This window comes from Dendropsophus ebraccatus, chromosome 4 (assembly GCF_027789765.1).
Source record: "Dendropsophus ebraccatus isolate aDenEbr1 chromosome 4, aDenEbr1.pat, whole genome shotgun sequence".
In the NCBI taxonomy this organism is placed as follows: Eukaryota; Metazoa; Chordata; class Amphibia; order Anura; family Hylidae; genus Dendropsophus; species Dendropsophus ebraccatus.
Genome location: NC_091457.1, coordinates 56367826 through 56383622, shown reverse-complemented (window position 1 = coordinate 56383622; position 15797 = coordinate 56367826). Strand labels below are relative to the sequence as shown.

Genomic DNA, 15797 nt, shown 5'->3' with positions numbered 1-15797 from the left:
CCTCACTGATTGCTAAATAGAGCAGGTACTACACACGGCTAAGCGCTTTACTTCCTGGCTTGCTTTTCTGCCTGACTTATTGCATAAAGACTTTTAACTGTCCTGTCCTGACTACTGAAATGAAAGAAAGCAGTGAGACAGGGAGAAAAGTGCTAAATTGCCTGCTTCTCCCAGTGATCATGAGTGCCTTAACACTAAGACTGATAAATGACAATAATGCTTTAAAGCAGGCATGGGGAACCCTTTCCCTGTCGAGGGCCATTTGGGCTTTGCAAGGCAAAGTGTTGTTTCCCTAATGTCCCTGCTATTGTAGGTAACCCTCTGTGATGCCCCTGGTTTATGATCTGAATCCTTAGTAATGCCCAGTAGCCAGAGTTAACCCCCAGTGATGTCCCTAGTAGCCTACATAACTCCCAAGTCATGTCCCTGGTAATGTACTTAGCCCCCAGTGTCTGTACCAAATAAAAAAAAATAAACTTCCCACTCACCTTTCAACCGCTCCCACGCTGCCCAGGTCCTCGTCTCTCTCCTCTAGTCTGTGCTGGCCTTCTCCTTCAGGCGGCATGCAATGAAATTACGCCATCATGTGCGGCACACAGGAGAAAGAAGACGGCACACACAGCATTCTCCTGTGTCTGGCAGCTGTTGCATTCATAGACACAGGAGGATGCTGTGCGTGCTGGCACCCGCCCCACCAGAGCTGCGCACATCACAGGAGAGCCGCAGGCCGCATCTGGAGGGCTCGGGATGAATGTGGCCCGTGGGCTGGAAGTTCCCCACCCCTGCTTTAAAGGGACCCTGTAAGATGCCAACACACACTGCATCAAAGAATAAAGCTCCTTTTATCCTGGTTTTGAAGAGCCAAGAAGGATTGTCAGAGCTCTGCTCTGTAATGCTTTTTTGGCTTCTAAATGCTACCCTTCCTACCCCAGTGTAGCTCTTGTAGTCCTACTTAACTCCCCACGCATGCCCTGTGCAATGCGCACATGCAGTGAACTTCCTGCTTTCCCCGGTGATGCCTGTGTCTTCCTGCGTGTGCTCTGCTCCTGGCAGTACACAAGAGCTGTCTACTGTCTACTCTCTGCTAATTCTAACGTGTGCACAGCTGTCAGGAGTAGCGTGTGTTCAGTGAGAAACAGAAGTTGCCATGGAAGCTGTGGAGTTCACCTTGTGTGCCACCATCACATTTTACAGCAGTGAAGCAGGACTAGGAGAACTAGGCTGGAGGATTGTGTGAAAACCACAATCATAATGGAAGACATTCAGAAAAGAATTAATATTTCAGCACTGTATGCCCTCCATGTTATTCAAAACTGTAGACCTTAATTTTTATTATTTCTAGGCTGAGGTCTGGGACCTTGACATTATAAGGGCAAATTACAGCTCATGGCCTACTCTCATCAGTGACCTCAAAGAAGGATTCATATCTGTGACTGGACATTCTGGGGTAGGTTGCTTACTTATTTTCTTTTACCTGCTATTGCAGTCTTGTGGTTGACATGCATATCTAGTCCTGCTTTTTTTTCTTCTGCAATGTTCATGGCTGGATTTAGCTGTAACTGTATCCTTCATTGAACAACCACCGATTAAAAAATGATATCTGTTGTATATCTGTATTATTATTTTTTTTTTGGAGGGGGAGGGTATCGACAGGTACACTTAAATACAATTAGTTTAATGTGTTTTATAATATACATAGAAATAACATTTATTTTGTTTCCTTCTGTCCAGTGTTTAAGTGAAGGAGCCCTGTCTCCTGATGGAACAGTTTTGGCGACTGCCAGCCATGATGGTTATGTGAAGTTTTGGCAGATTTATATTGAAGGGCAGGATCAACCAAGGTATACATTCATAATGTTAAAAAAAAAAATGTTTCCACAATTGCAAAGTTAACATGATACTTTCATCTTGTATCTCTGTGTTGTTAAAGGGGTAACTACACCACATGATATTCTTTAAATGTTTGACAGATTTGGGTCTCGCCTATGATGTGGTCCTCATTCATCCTGAAATTGTTTGAAAATATTAAATTAAAGAATAAATTAAGAATTTTGTCATCTGTTCAGGTGTCTGCATGAATGGAAGCCACATAATGGAAGACCTGTGTCGTGTCTATTATTCTGTGATAACCATAAGAAACAAGATCCTGAGTAAGTACTTTTATCATTTATGTCTTTTTATAATGATCAGTAGTCAAGTGGAAAGAACCAATTTTAATAAAATCAGTTACAGTACTGGAGCTTCTGTTATATCAATTTAACAGATGCCTGTGACTGATGCCTTACCATAAAATAAAATAAAATCCTTTTTTTTTCTGTTGATGCCTTACCATGCCACAAAAAAAAATACTGTATACCCCCTTAACCATACTTGTCCTGTAATAGCATGTAATTATAGGGGTATTCTGCTTAAATTAAACTCTGCCCAAGAACATAACATAACAAACAGTATGTTCATACCTTTCCACACTCCCCCCAGTGTCTTGCGCCATCTTTGGGTCCTGGCTGAATACTCCTGTCTCCACTTCTGAGACACACTTGTCTTTGCAGTGCCAGCCTGCTCAGCCAATCAGTGGCCAGGGCACTGTCTCGTCTGTCAGTGATTTAGCTAAGCATGCTCTCCTAACCGCCCTAGTAAACAATGTGGGATGTTGTGCTAATATGTAGTACATCTGGGTATCCGGGATTGGCATCCCTTCATGTAACTTTGGACCTTCTGCTTCTGATAGGGCAAACTCAAGCAGTGAAGTGAGTATTTAGTCAAAATCACCCTACCCTCACCACCACCCCACCCTACCCTTGCTTTTTCCATACACAGTGGGTGTATGGAGACTGATATCCATAGGCTGGGGAATAACAAGCTGATCACTGGGGGTCAGATGCAGTTGTATCCACAGTGACTGAAGCACTCACCGTGGCCTGCGCTTGTTCTTTATGGGGAGTTATGAGTAAATTTCTACAAAAGGCAGATTTAAATGGTCTCTTTGTGTGTTTTTTTTATTTTATTTAACATATTACAATTCAGTTTTGTATAGTTGTAGGTGATCCTGAATTAATCTCTATTTAAATGTATAAATATTATAGCAAATGTTAGGAGATTTAGCAATTTTTTTTTCTTTTGTTGTTTGTCTACAGTGTTCCATTTTGGAGGTTTCTGATCACAGGGGCGGACCAGAATAGACAAATTAAGATGTGGTGCACGGTTTCTTGGACATGCCTACAGACTATTCGGTAAGAGAAATATTTGAGTGAGATGAGTTGATGACATACTCACTAAAACACTCTACTCTACTCAGGAAATGTGTTTGATCAACCTCAGTCTGCTGAATAATAGGCCAAAAAGTCCAGGATGCAGTTTTTTATGTTACAAACCTGCAAAAAATGATGGACACCAGTGGAAAACCTGACATATCATTTTAACGTCAGTAGGGTCTATTGGGCTCAGTTTGTATCTGTCATGCAGAGGTCCAGCCAACTCTGTTTGCCTGTATTGAAGAAAATCTGTGACAGAGGCTCTGTTGTGAGCGCTTCTTTTCTCATCTCCCTGTCTCATTGCATAAGAAGTAGAGATGAGCAAACCTCGAGCATGCTCGAGTCGATCTGAACCCGAACTTTCGGCATTTGATTAGCGGTGGCTGCTGAACTTGGAAGCCCTAAGGCTATGTGGAAAACATGGATATAGTCATTGGCTGCATCCACGTTTTCCAGACAACCTTAGAGCTTTATCCAAGTTCAGCAGCCACTGCTAATCAAATGCCGATCGTTCGGGTTCGGATCGACTCGAACCCGAACCCGGTTCGCTCATCTCTAATAAGAAGCCCCCAGTAGACTTAAAGGGGTACTCCGGGCCAGGGGTTTTTTTCAGTGAATCGCCGGGGAGGGGGTGGAAATTGAGGCCGGAGGTCACTTACCTCCCCCCGTTCCAGCACTGGTGTCCGGATTGCGCCACCCGGTACTCCCGTCCAGCGGCCGCTTCCTGATCAGAGCTACCGCATGAGATGTGACGTTTTAAGGCAGCTCTGCCAATCAGCGGCCGTAGCGGAGTCCCGCCTCGGCCGCTGAATGGCAGAGCTGTCTTGAGACGTCACGTCTCACGCGGCAGCTCTGACCAGGAAGCGGCTGCGAGACGGAAGTACCAGGTGGCACAATCCGGCGCTGGAATGGGGGAGGCAATTTCCATCCCCTCCCCGGCGATCTTCCAAAATACCCCCCGGCCCAGAATACCCCTTTAAAGCGAATGTACATCGCTACATGCTTTTTACATTAACAGACCAGTGTGGGGAAGCTGGTGACGTGGTGTTGTGTGTTTTTTTTTTTTTTTGTATTTTTTTTTTTTATTAAACACACATTGGTGCCGGTCTATTCCTGAGTACCGGCTGGGCAGGAAACGATTTTATCTTCTCTCTGTGACATGGCTCCATTCGTTGTATGGAGGTTGTGTCACACTGAGGGCCCACCCCCTGTGCTTCATGCTCGGCTGGTGCTTGGGAGAAGACTGGCGCTGGTTCAAGAAATGGACCACGTCACCAGCATCCTTGCGCTGTTCCCTTAATGTAAAAGGCCTATAGCGATGTACCTAGTGGTACATTGGCTCTTAAAGTAAGGCTCGGAGTTGGAAGTGAAGACAGAAAAGGCAATGAAACAGAGAGTGAAGGGCCTAACTGCTTCTCCCTGTTCCAATTTAATTCTCTATCTTAACCAATACCATTCTATTCATTTTACAATTAAATTTCCGCTTGACAAGGATTGGGGTACTGCTACCGTCCATAGATGTCTGTGGAAAGAAGGATGTGGGATCTGCAGCAGACTTACTGTTCAGCTATCACACCCCAGTTCTGCTCAATAGTTCGTATCCAGGGTTAGAAAAAGCACAGCTACTTTCTTGCAAAAACAGCAACACACCTGTCCCCAGGTTGTGTGTGTGTGTGTGGTATTTCAATAAGCTTCATTCACTTCAATGGAACTGAGCTGCAAAACCACACCCAAACTGAGGAAAAGTGTGGAGCTGTTTTTGAAAGAAAGTGGCCAGTGTACATAATTTCTGTAATGTGTAACAGATGCCCTTGTATGTGATTAGTACGGGAGACAACATAGCTAGATTCTGGAACATAGCTAGATTCTGCCCTTTCTAGAACCAATGTTCAGGGAGTACTGACAATTTGAGATGGAGCCTGCAGAGTGGAAAGGCTACCGGTAAAAATATGCAGGATACAGCTCACATAATATCCAGAAATGGTTTATTACTCCTGTCGACACACACACACACACACACACACACACACACACACACACACACACACACACACACTCGTTCTAAGTGACAATTCAAATGCTTCATTATTTTCTTCCAGGTTCTCTCCAGACCCATTTAGTTCCAGTGTATTACCGGGGTTAAAAGCTTCCCTGGATTTATCTGCAGAGTTCCTGATACTTACTGATGTTCACAGAAAAGTAAGTATAATAACATTATTATGAGCTAAAGTATTGTATATAATTTAATAGATCCAAAATAATGTGAGTTTTCATCTGTTTAGTCCCTTCTTTTTAACCATAAACCTCCAAATTTGCTGCTTTCCTTTACACCACCATAGAATTAAACAGACTGTGTTTGACTAACTAATGTTATATTAGAATCTGTCCATTTGCTCGTTCTACTAGGGTTATGTCTATTATATCCGAAATTTTATGAATTCACTTGTTAAGAGCGACCTCCTATGACACATACGTCTATTACCAATGTTTGTCTGTAGGTATCTCACAGCTGTATTCTTGATATTATGAACCTTTTTGCACAGTGGGTGGCTAAGAATTTCTCTGCTGTGACAATTTTTCTGTATTTGTGGCAATAAAACAGTTTTGCTTCACATTAGGCCTTGAATCTGAAAATGTAATATTGTATTGTAAGCAGTTGTGGGTTATGTGTTTTGTAGGTATTATATGTGATGGAGTTACACCAGAATCAGGATAATGGAAAGGCTGCTTTCACCTCTATTTCTGAATTTTTGCTTACTCATCCTGTGTTGAGTTTTGGAATCCAAGATGTTAGCCATTGCCGTCTTCAACATACAGAAGTACTTCCTTCAGAAGTAGAAAGCGACAATGTTAGTGGAGGTGTGTATGCAGGAGGATTTCCACCCAAAACATAAATGTAAAACCAATAGCGGAAATAGGGCTGGGCGATATGGCCTAAAATTTATATCACGATATAATTTGATGCATGCACGATATAACGATATATCACGATATATAATTTTTTTTTGTGTGTATACTCACCCCCCCCTTGCCAGTGATCAGCCTTCCCCTATGCCTTCAGCCCCCTTTGTGCCAGTTATCACCCCCCTTGCCAGTCATCAGCCTTCCCCTGTGCCATCAGCCCACCCTGTGCCAGTGATCAGCCCTCCCCTGTGCCATCAGCCCACCCTGTGCCAGTGATCAGCCCCCCTTGCGCCAGTCATCAGCCCCCCTTGCCAGTCATCAGCCTTCCCTTGTGCCAGTTATCACCCGCCTTGCCAGTCATCAGCCCCCCGTTGCCAGTCATCAGCCCCCCGTTGCCAGTCATCAGCCCCCCGTTGCCAGTCATCAGCCCCCCGTTGCCAGTCATCAGCCCCCGTTGCCAGTCATCAGCCCCCCCCCAGTGCCAGTCATCTCCCCTCTCAGTTTTCCAGCCATTTCATGTGCCAGCCATCATGTCCCCCCAGCCAGGGCCATCATCAGCCCCATGCCAAGCCATCTGCCGCCCCCCGACCCCTCTGCTACTTACCTTTCCTGCAGGGCTGGCTGATGGAGTCCGCGAGGCGAGACGGGCCGCGTCTTCTTCCCAGCATGCACTGGGAGACCTGACGTCACACGCATCAGCGCGCTAGCGCGCTGACGATGCGTGAACGGAAGGCCCTGCAGCGCGGTACCACGGAGTGGTAAGTGAGAAGCTTATTCACTACCGCTCCGTGGTATATCGCGATATGACGATATGCCAAAAATCTATATCGTCAACCGAATTGATGACGATATTTTGGCATATCGTTTATATCGCCCAGCCCTAAGCGGAAATGTACATTTTTCCATTTTTTTATTTTTATTTTTTATTTTTATTTTTTATAAATGTACATATGTTTGTGCTTATTTTGCTTCAAGATTATGCAGGTATCGTGCCTAAGCTGCTCAGTGTTTTTTTTTTTTTTTTTTTTTTTTTTTTTTTTTTTCACGTTATAATAATTTCTTTGTGTTTGGTCCAGTGAAAAATACATTTTATCATTGGTGGAATGTGCCAGCTGGGCAGAGCTTCAAGGCTGCTGCACCACTTTGCCCGTCAACGTTGACACTGCAGGCCCTGCCCCCAGTGACATTATCACATCTAGGCCCAACCCCCTCGACAGCCAGCCTAGATTTCTAAGCCCCATCCCCTCTAAGTCTACCCATTCCAATGGGGCTTAGAGGGGCGGGGCTTATATGACATCCCTTAGGGGCGTGGTCTGTGTTGATGTGGGCAGGACGAAGTGGCGCAGCATCTGTGAAGCCCAACCCAGGTGGCACAAATCCACCAATTATAAAAAAACATTTTTCACTGCACCGAATACCAAGAAATCTATTATAAAGTAAGGCATGAAAACTGCAGAATTTAGGCTTTACAGCTGTGCAGAGATGTCCGCATCCAGAAAGGGGGTGACAGTGTCACTTTTAAGAAAGTAGAAATTTGCAATATGGAAAGAAACTGGGCATCCTTAAACCACAAAGCTCTTTTTTTTTTTTTTTTTTTTTTTTTTTAATGAGCAGTTTACAGATTTGCTTATTGGCAGCCAAATGGATATAAAAAAATGGAACATAGAAATAACTCACTCCAGTTACCTTTTTAAATCATAAACACCAATTGCAATAGAAAAAGCCATTGAATAAGGTCACTTCAGCCCTATTTTAATGCAATCTTTCAGCAAAGACTAACAGTAATCTCTGCAGTGACCTCCACAGGCTGGGACTGTGATGGGGGAGGATTTACAACACGGTGCTCTTAGAGCATAAAGGAAAGCAGCAGAAGCAGGATCATAGCAAGGAAGATACTCCAACACAAAGCAGCCCTGGTCTAAGCAATGAACTGCTGAAAATGATGGTGACTACAGCAGTAGAGATAATCACAGCAAGGAAGGGTTACTTCACTTTGCTTAAGTTTTCTTTTAAAACTTCTTACCAGTCTTGCGATCCTTTAATTTTTCTATAGCATACTCTGAGAAACAACAGCAGCATTGGGAATGTAGAGCAGTATAAGGATGAGTTCACACTGCATTTTTGCAATCTGTTTAACCTATCTGTTTTAAAATATAATCCGCATTTTTGTAATGGAAAAACGGATAGCACACAATTGCATCCGTTTTCCCCCACAAAACATATATGTTAAACAGACTGCAGAAACTCAGTGTGAACCCTGCCCGAGCTGTGAATCCAGTAGTGGGGCTAAAATCTAATGCTGCAAACAACACCAACAGTCTGTCTAGATTTTTTTTTTTCCTCTACCTATCTCTCTCCAGCCATTCCTCCTCACCCCCCCCCCCCCCTCCAGTCTCCATAGACCTCTATAGACGCAGCGAGTACCTTTTGATATTCCCAGCAGTATGTGTGGGATTTTTTAGCTGCTTTGTTTTGTTTCTTCCTTTTGTGCAGTACCACCTCACTAAAAGCCCATCTGTATATGGAATCTATAATTGATATTATGTGTCTTCAAACTTTCATTGTTTTTGTTCCTTTATCAATTATGTTCCTGCAAAGAGGTTTTCATCACTTCCTTTTTCCCCCTGTATTTGTAGATGATACATTGGAGCTAGATGAGGAAGACCCTGCTGTTCTTATAAAGCTCTTCTGTGTACACCCAAAGTGAGTGTTGTTGTGTGTTTTTTTTTTTGTTTTTTTTTTAACATTTATTGTACTCTTAGGGTCCTATTCCATGGGCCGAGGAGGGCCCGATCAACGATGTAAACGAGCGGCGATCTGCTATTCCACGGCCTGATGATTGTTGAGCGCGGGCTGCAAGGACATCGTTACCGATGTCCTTGCAGCATCATACATTACCTGTCCAGGCTTCTTCTCCGCGCTGTCTTCATCCCCAGGTCCCGCGCGCTCTATCTTCAGAATGGCCGGTCAGCTGAGAGGCCACACTCAGCCAACCACAGGCCGCGGCGGTCCCGGCCTGTGATTGGCTGAGCGCTCCGTCAGCTGACCAGCCATTCTGAAGATAGAGCGTGCGGGACCCGGGGATGAAGATGCCTGGACAGGTATGTATGATGCTGCTGCTTGTCAAATTGCCAGTTGCCCGCCGCGCACCGCTATTCAATCGTAGCGATGCGCGGTGGAGGATCGATGATTTTAGGTCTGGCCCTAAATGAACGATCAGCCGATGACGCGATCATCGGCTGATCGCTCTCTTTATTTCACCGAACGATAATCGGCCAAATGGGGCCGATTATCGTTACTGTGGAATAGGGCCCTTACAGTTTTAGCACCTCTTTGGTACATGTGCAAAAAAAACAATAAACAAAACTTTGTCAAAAACAATCACACATGTTAAAATGATAATGAGATGACATTGATACAGCCTAAGGCTATGTTCACACAACGTACGTTTTGTGATTTGCCATTTGCAACAATGGCCGTGATTTATGCAAAACATGCGTTGTATTTGAATGAATGGAATCCTGGCCGGAGTGTACACACATAGTATACACTCCAACTGGGATTCCAACCGGCTGCACGAAAAACTGACATGTCATTCATTGAATAGGGCCACACAGACATGTCAGCTCACACAATGGAGCTCTGGTTGCACTCTCCATTTTGTGCAATGTAAATTGGGATGCAGGCGCATCTATGCACATCCGAATTCAACAGAAATGAAGATCATCCAGTACCAGCCAAGATGATCTTCACTGACACCGGCCGTTGTTATACGCTGTGTGAACCCGGCCTTAGGCTTTATTCAACTTTAGGAGCCACTGCTAATCAAATGATGAGCGCTCAGGCTTGGACGAACTCGAGCATGCTTGATCTTCACTCAGCCCTATAGCTGATGTCTGAAATGGTAATTTAAATAAAAAAATTTAAATTACCCCTAAATCTGAGTAAGTAATGTAGAAGTAATTTATACTCTATTACAAATGGGGAGTATTTTCTTATATGTTGTGCAGGCAAGAATCTAATTGTGATCTGATCAGCCACCAGGGGTATAGCTGATCTGTACATGGGTAGGAAAGGGGACAGCGCATGTTAGTAACAGGTCTCCTAGGAGTAGGAGTAAAGGCCTGCAGAGAGAAGTATAAACTCTTTGTGTGCTATGTAATGGTGTCTGAAAGGTAAGAATGATTGGACACCGGTCTTTAGTCGTAGTAGCTGTAGGGTCCTGGTAGTTTGTGTGGACAGACTAGGCGGTCTTCCTCCCTGGAGCGAGCTGGTAGTTGACTGTAAGAAGCGTTGGCAAGCAAATAATTTACCTCATCACCTTGATCTATTCTTTGCAAAAACATGTTATACTTTCCTTATTGTAAGTGCCATCCATTTACGCAATAAGCATTGTGATGCGGCAGGGGTTACGTTTGGCCATGTGTATGTTTTTTTATTATTAATTTATTTTTTATTGCATTTCAATAACAATCATAATATTGCATAAATACCCCTACCCACCCTCACGGAGCAATTACTCATATATACCCAAAACCGATACAAAGCCTGTTTCTCCCGTGGAGTCACAATGCAAGGCCCCGAATAATCTCACAATCCTTTTGGGGTAATGCTTACCTCTCTCCCACTTCCACCTCCCTCTAACTATTCAATCTACATTTTACTCTAATTGTGCAGGGTCTCCGCCCCTACCCACCCACCCGAGGGCTGCATCCTCACCCGGGCATAGCCAGACACCACCAAACAATACTACAGAACCAACTATCAAAAAATAATAAGACTAATACTCCAGAAAATAAATAACCTACCAGAATTAACTATCCTCTATGTCCATGACCCCCTTAGCCACCGCAGCCTTCCTCATCCACCAATTTACTCACACCCAGCGAGTCCTTGATCGTCAGACCCCCACCTTCTCCAGATGGGCATCCAACCACCATCGGGCCCCTCACTTTAAGGTTGCGCTTAAACCTCTCCACTGTCACTGCAGAGGTTTCGCACTTCTTCCATAATAATTATGGAGGAAGGGCCATATGTATGTTGTTAAACATTTATCCGACAAATAATAGAGACTATTTCAGTAGAAATTTTGTAGCATTTAAACGTGATATTCTATGTTCTACATAACTATGACTATATAGTAGGGTTATTTGGTTTGTCTCCACTACTGTGCTGTAAATTATATCTACAATTCTGTCCCTAACACTTGTCCATGCTTTTTAGGGCTTTGCAGGATGTGCAGATAAGATTTCAGCCTCACCAGGGCCCCTCAACAGTATCGGCTGCCCTTTCTTCAAAAGACGAACATGATGATTTTGGTATGTTGTCTTTGCGCCAATAGTCTGAATACCATGTATACACCGATTGATTATAACATTGAAACTAATGACCGGTAAAGTAACTAACATTCTTGTTACTATGGCCCCATCAAGGAGTGAAATACATAAGCCAGACAGTGACCAGACATTTTTTAACTGGTTGAAATGTAGCAAGCTAAAGGTGACCATACACCTTCAATAACTGTAGCTTAGCTGACTGTTTTCTCTCTCTGAATGAGGGAGCTCTGGCAGTGGCTTATCTCTCCAAGAACAAGGGGGTTGGGTAGTGAAATTTCATCACATCTGACCCTTTATCTCCACTGACGTCATCTTTTGGTGGAGTGTTTGGGGACCTTTTAGGAACCCGAGTTAGAACATGTCCAAATGCAATGGTTCGTGCTTTGCAAAATTATTACAAACTTTTTGAATCTGAAAAAAATTGCATAGCCAAAAAAACAAACTGCAGTGCTTTGTGGTAAAATGCCTGCAGTTTTGCTGCATGGTAATTGGCCAGCCTGCATCCTTACAGTCATTATAACAACTAGATCCGCAATCTGCTCTTGTTTTCAGCTACTCCTGAACAAATAATCGATGTTGGAACTGAAAGGCTGCCTATTTCTGAGGCACTTCATGAATCTACGTCTGAAAGTCTCAGAAGCACCACAGATTTCTTGTTGCTGTCAACAGATTCAAAACCTAAACTGATGACACCTGATGCTTTTATGATGCCCAGTGTTACCGTTCAACAGGTAAATCTGTTAGAATTTAAATGCAGACATTTTTTATAGTAAAAACAGTCTAGACCATGGGTAGGGAACCTTGGCCATGGACAAAAAGCTTGTTTTGGTTGTGGTTTGACCACTAAGACCCCAATTAATCAAAATGTTTGATATGTCCCTAGGATGGGTGATATATGAGCAGTTTGTGTCAGTAGGGGTCCAGGTGCTGAGACCTGACTCAAATAATTAAAACAAAGGGGCACAATCATTTTACTAGTCGTGTCTTATTTGTTAAAGGATTTCCCCAGCCATACTAGTATTTTTATAGTGGGCCTGGGATGCTTTCAAAATAAATAGAGCGAGCATACTCCCTTTCCCCAATCCCCCATGACTGCCATTGCAACAAATGTGGGTCCCTGATGTTTTATTTCTGCAGGAAATGCCTGATCAGCAAATCATAGGCTTAGACAGGTCACTTCTTACACAGTTGTACATGTCTGCCTAATATATGAAAAATTAAGAGCTCTGCTGTATAGACATTATATTTGCTTTTCTATCTGTGTTATGGCACCGCTTGATTCAGTATATTATTTTTATGACAGATAGTCTCCTCTTCTTCCACAAGTCTTGGTTCACTCACTTCTGTTACCACCCTAAATAATGTCTCAACCAGTGATACTTCTGTCTCCAGGTAATACCTTCATTTTGCTTTATGTATAGTTTTATTGTTTAAAGGGAACCAATCACCCAGAAAATCAATGTAAAGACAAGGATATGTGCTGATAGATCACCCAGCACACTTCCCAAATATGCCCCTGTAACCTCTGTGCCCCCCTCAATTAGACAGTAATCTTACTTTGTTCAGGTCACGCGCTGTATGTAAATTTTTGCTAAGTAGTCCTGGTGGGCGTATGTAGTCCTGGTGGGCGTATGTAGTCCTGGTGGGCGTATGTAGTCCTGGTGGGCGTATGTAGTCCTGGTGGGCGTATGTAGTCCTGGTGGGCGTATGTAGTCCTGGTGGGCGTATATAGTCCTGGTGGGCGTATGTAGTCCTGGTGGGCGTATGTAGTCACGGTCCGGGGGCGTATCTAGTCACGGTCCGGGGGCGTATGTAGTCACGGTCCGGGGCTGTAATCACGCCCAGAGGGGCGTGATTCGGAGGCTTGCGGTCCAGTGACGTCATCCGGCGGCTTGCGTTCCGCGTCGCAGCCGCGCTGGCGTGTTCGGGAACCCGCGCATGCGCAGTACGGCGGGAGACGACGCTGACGTACTGCACATGCGCGGGTTCCCGAACACGTCAGCGCGGCCGCGACGCGGAACGCAAGCCGCCGGATGACGTCACTGGACCGCAAGCCTCCGAATCACGCCCCTCTGGGCGTGATTACAGCCCCGGACCGTGACTACATACGCCCCCGGACCGTGACTACATACGCCCCCGGACCGTGACTACATACGCCCACCAGGACTACATACGCCCACCAGGACTACTTAGCAAAAATTTACATACAGCGCGTGACCTGAACAAAGTAAGATTACTGTCTAATTGAGGGGGGCACAGAGGTTACAGGGGCATATTTGGGAAGTGTGCTGGGTGATCTATCAGCACATATCCTTGTCTTTACATTGATTTTCTGGGTGATTGGTTCCCTTTAAAGTACTACACCCATCCCGAGGCAAGAAATCAGAATCTCCAAGGCTATTTTTAAAGGGTAACACCCCTATCCTCCATAGTTCCAGTTCCCTCCCCCCCATCAAGAGCATCATAACGACATGGGAAGTCGATTGGTGCACAGTTAGTTACATACAGTATGACGTGTTGAGCAAGACCTTGGTTGTTAGTTGCCAGCCCAATGTAATATCCCTGCCTGTACATAGATTGAGAGATCTAAAATGTTCCATTAAATTTATACTGTCCCCCTATTTGTCCTGTGTGCTGTTATGGGCACCATCAGTTCTAGAAGTTTAGTGTTCGTTGAATTCCCTTTCCCTGGCTAATCACAGAGGGAGCCTGGATTACAGCACTGGACAGAGGCAAGGATGGGGGCCTCAACGGACGCTAAGCCCTGCCTTAGTGACACTGCCAGTAACTGATGGTGCCAGTAATGGCACACAGGAAAACTGGGGTGACATTATTAATTTATTGACAACTATGGAGGTGTGGAGGTCCTTAAAGTGTTGTAAACAAGTTTGATGGTCAAGTGTCCACTTACATCCTAGTCTCGGTTTTAAGTGTAAAGTAAATTTATATGGTTTGAATCATAGCTTAGGTTTTTATCCCTTTAATCTATTAACACTCAAATACGTAAAGTACACATGGTGTGTACTTTTCCATGTCTGAGGCAACAATAAGTGTTTGTTTTTTGTTTGTTTTTTTATATAATTTTAGGTCTGGCGATGATCTTGCACTTAGTCCAAAGCTAAAAATGGAGAACAGCTTAACTGGTTGTATAAGTGGATCAAGTGGTGGAAGCTTTCAAGCACCTTCAAGAACACCTGCAGTGCTTATTCCAGGGCTGTCTGACTCACTTACAGCTAGATCTGTTGTTCCGGTATGTCGTGTTTTTTTTTTTTTTTTTTTTTTTTTTTTTTTTAGCTGTGTATTATTTTTATAAATGTAAACTTCTAAGCAAAATAACCAGTTTCATATGAATAGCCCTGGCTGTAATTTAGTGACACTGGCATCTAGGTGGTCAACAGTGGAATTGAGATGCATCAGTTTTCGTGCAAAATAGCTATTTGCAGAATGCAGAACCCCTGCACTCACGCCAATCAGCTGTTTGGTGCCTGCACTACACAGTGAACAGAGTTTGTTCATTGTGTAGCTGTGCTGACCTTAAATTTCTGCTCGGCTCCTATCACTTGAACGGAAGCTGAGCTGCAGCTTCACATTGCCAACACTACACAGTGACTGCAATCTCAAACCTCTTCCAGAACATCCAGGTAGATGCTCTGTTTCTCGTGCGTCTTATTGGGGGACACAGACACCGTGGGTATAGGCTGCTGCCACTAGGAGGCTGACACTAAGAAAAAACAAAACAAGTCGGCCCCTCCCAGCAGGCTATACCCGCCCACTGGCACTGAGCTAATTCAGTTTAGCTTAGTGTCAGTAGGAGGCAGACGCAGGTCTGGTTGCTCCAGACCAGTTTCTGCTTGTGTTTTTTTCTGTAAATTTAACTCTTTCCTTTTACAGGTCGGGGCACGGTGGGTCATTTAAAGACTCACCCTGATCCCCCCCTCATGCAACCAGGGCACAGACCCTAACTGGAAAGGGGCTGTTTACCCTAGGTTGCCACCGGCCGGACCCAGCGCCCAGGACACAGACTAGCCCTGCTGTCTGTTTGCTCCTTATGCGGACTTGCTCCGCCAGCCCCTGCCCGCCCAGCCCCCCAAAGCTGCGCGCGGCAGCGCGGCACAGTGCCGGCAGAAGATCCATGGGCTTCAGAGGGGTAAGTAGTTCCTCCCCGGCTCTCTCTTCCCTCCCTCCCGTGGGTTGTACGGGTCCCCCGGTCCCCTCCAGCGGACGCCGCCCCCGCCCGCCGCCCTCTCCCGCCGCCCCCTACGGCGGCCCCTCACATGCGCTTCCGGCTCCCGTGTCCCCCGCGTCC

At 44.8% G+C, this 15797-nt stretch overlaps 1 protein-coding gene across 2 annotated transcripts in view; it reads left to right on the top strand.

The window, feature by feature from the left end:
• The window catches only part of EDC4 (enhancer of mRNA decapping 4), a 45319-nt gene that overhangs the window by 9185 nt on the left and 20337 nt on the right, over positions 1 to 15797 (top strand). For both annotated transcript variants that reach the window (XM_069965887.1, XM_069965888.1), the window contains exons 7-17: positions 1343 to 1447; positions 1732 to 1841; positions 2067 to 2150; positions 3135 to 3230; positions 5351 to 5450; positions 5930 to 6110; positions 8792 to 8858; positions 11379 to 11473; positions 12044 to 12222; positions 12795 to 12883; positions 14579 to 14741. In XM_069965887.1, the coding sequence (XP_069821988.1) occupies positions 1343 to 1447; positions 1732 to 1841; positions 2067 to 2150; positions 3135 to 3230; positions 5351 to 5450; positions 5930 to 6110; positions 8792 to 8858; positions 11379 to 11473; positions 12044 to 12222; positions 12795 to 12883; positions 14579 to 14741 (1269 nt within the window). The remainder of the gene's footprint in view (positions 1 to 1342; positions 1448 to 1731; positions 1842 to 2066; positions 2151 to 3134; positions 3231 to 5350; positions 5451 to 5929; positions 6111 to 8791; positions 8859 to 11378; positions 11474 to 12043; positions 12223 to 12794; positions 12884 to 14578; positions 14742 to 15797) is intronic.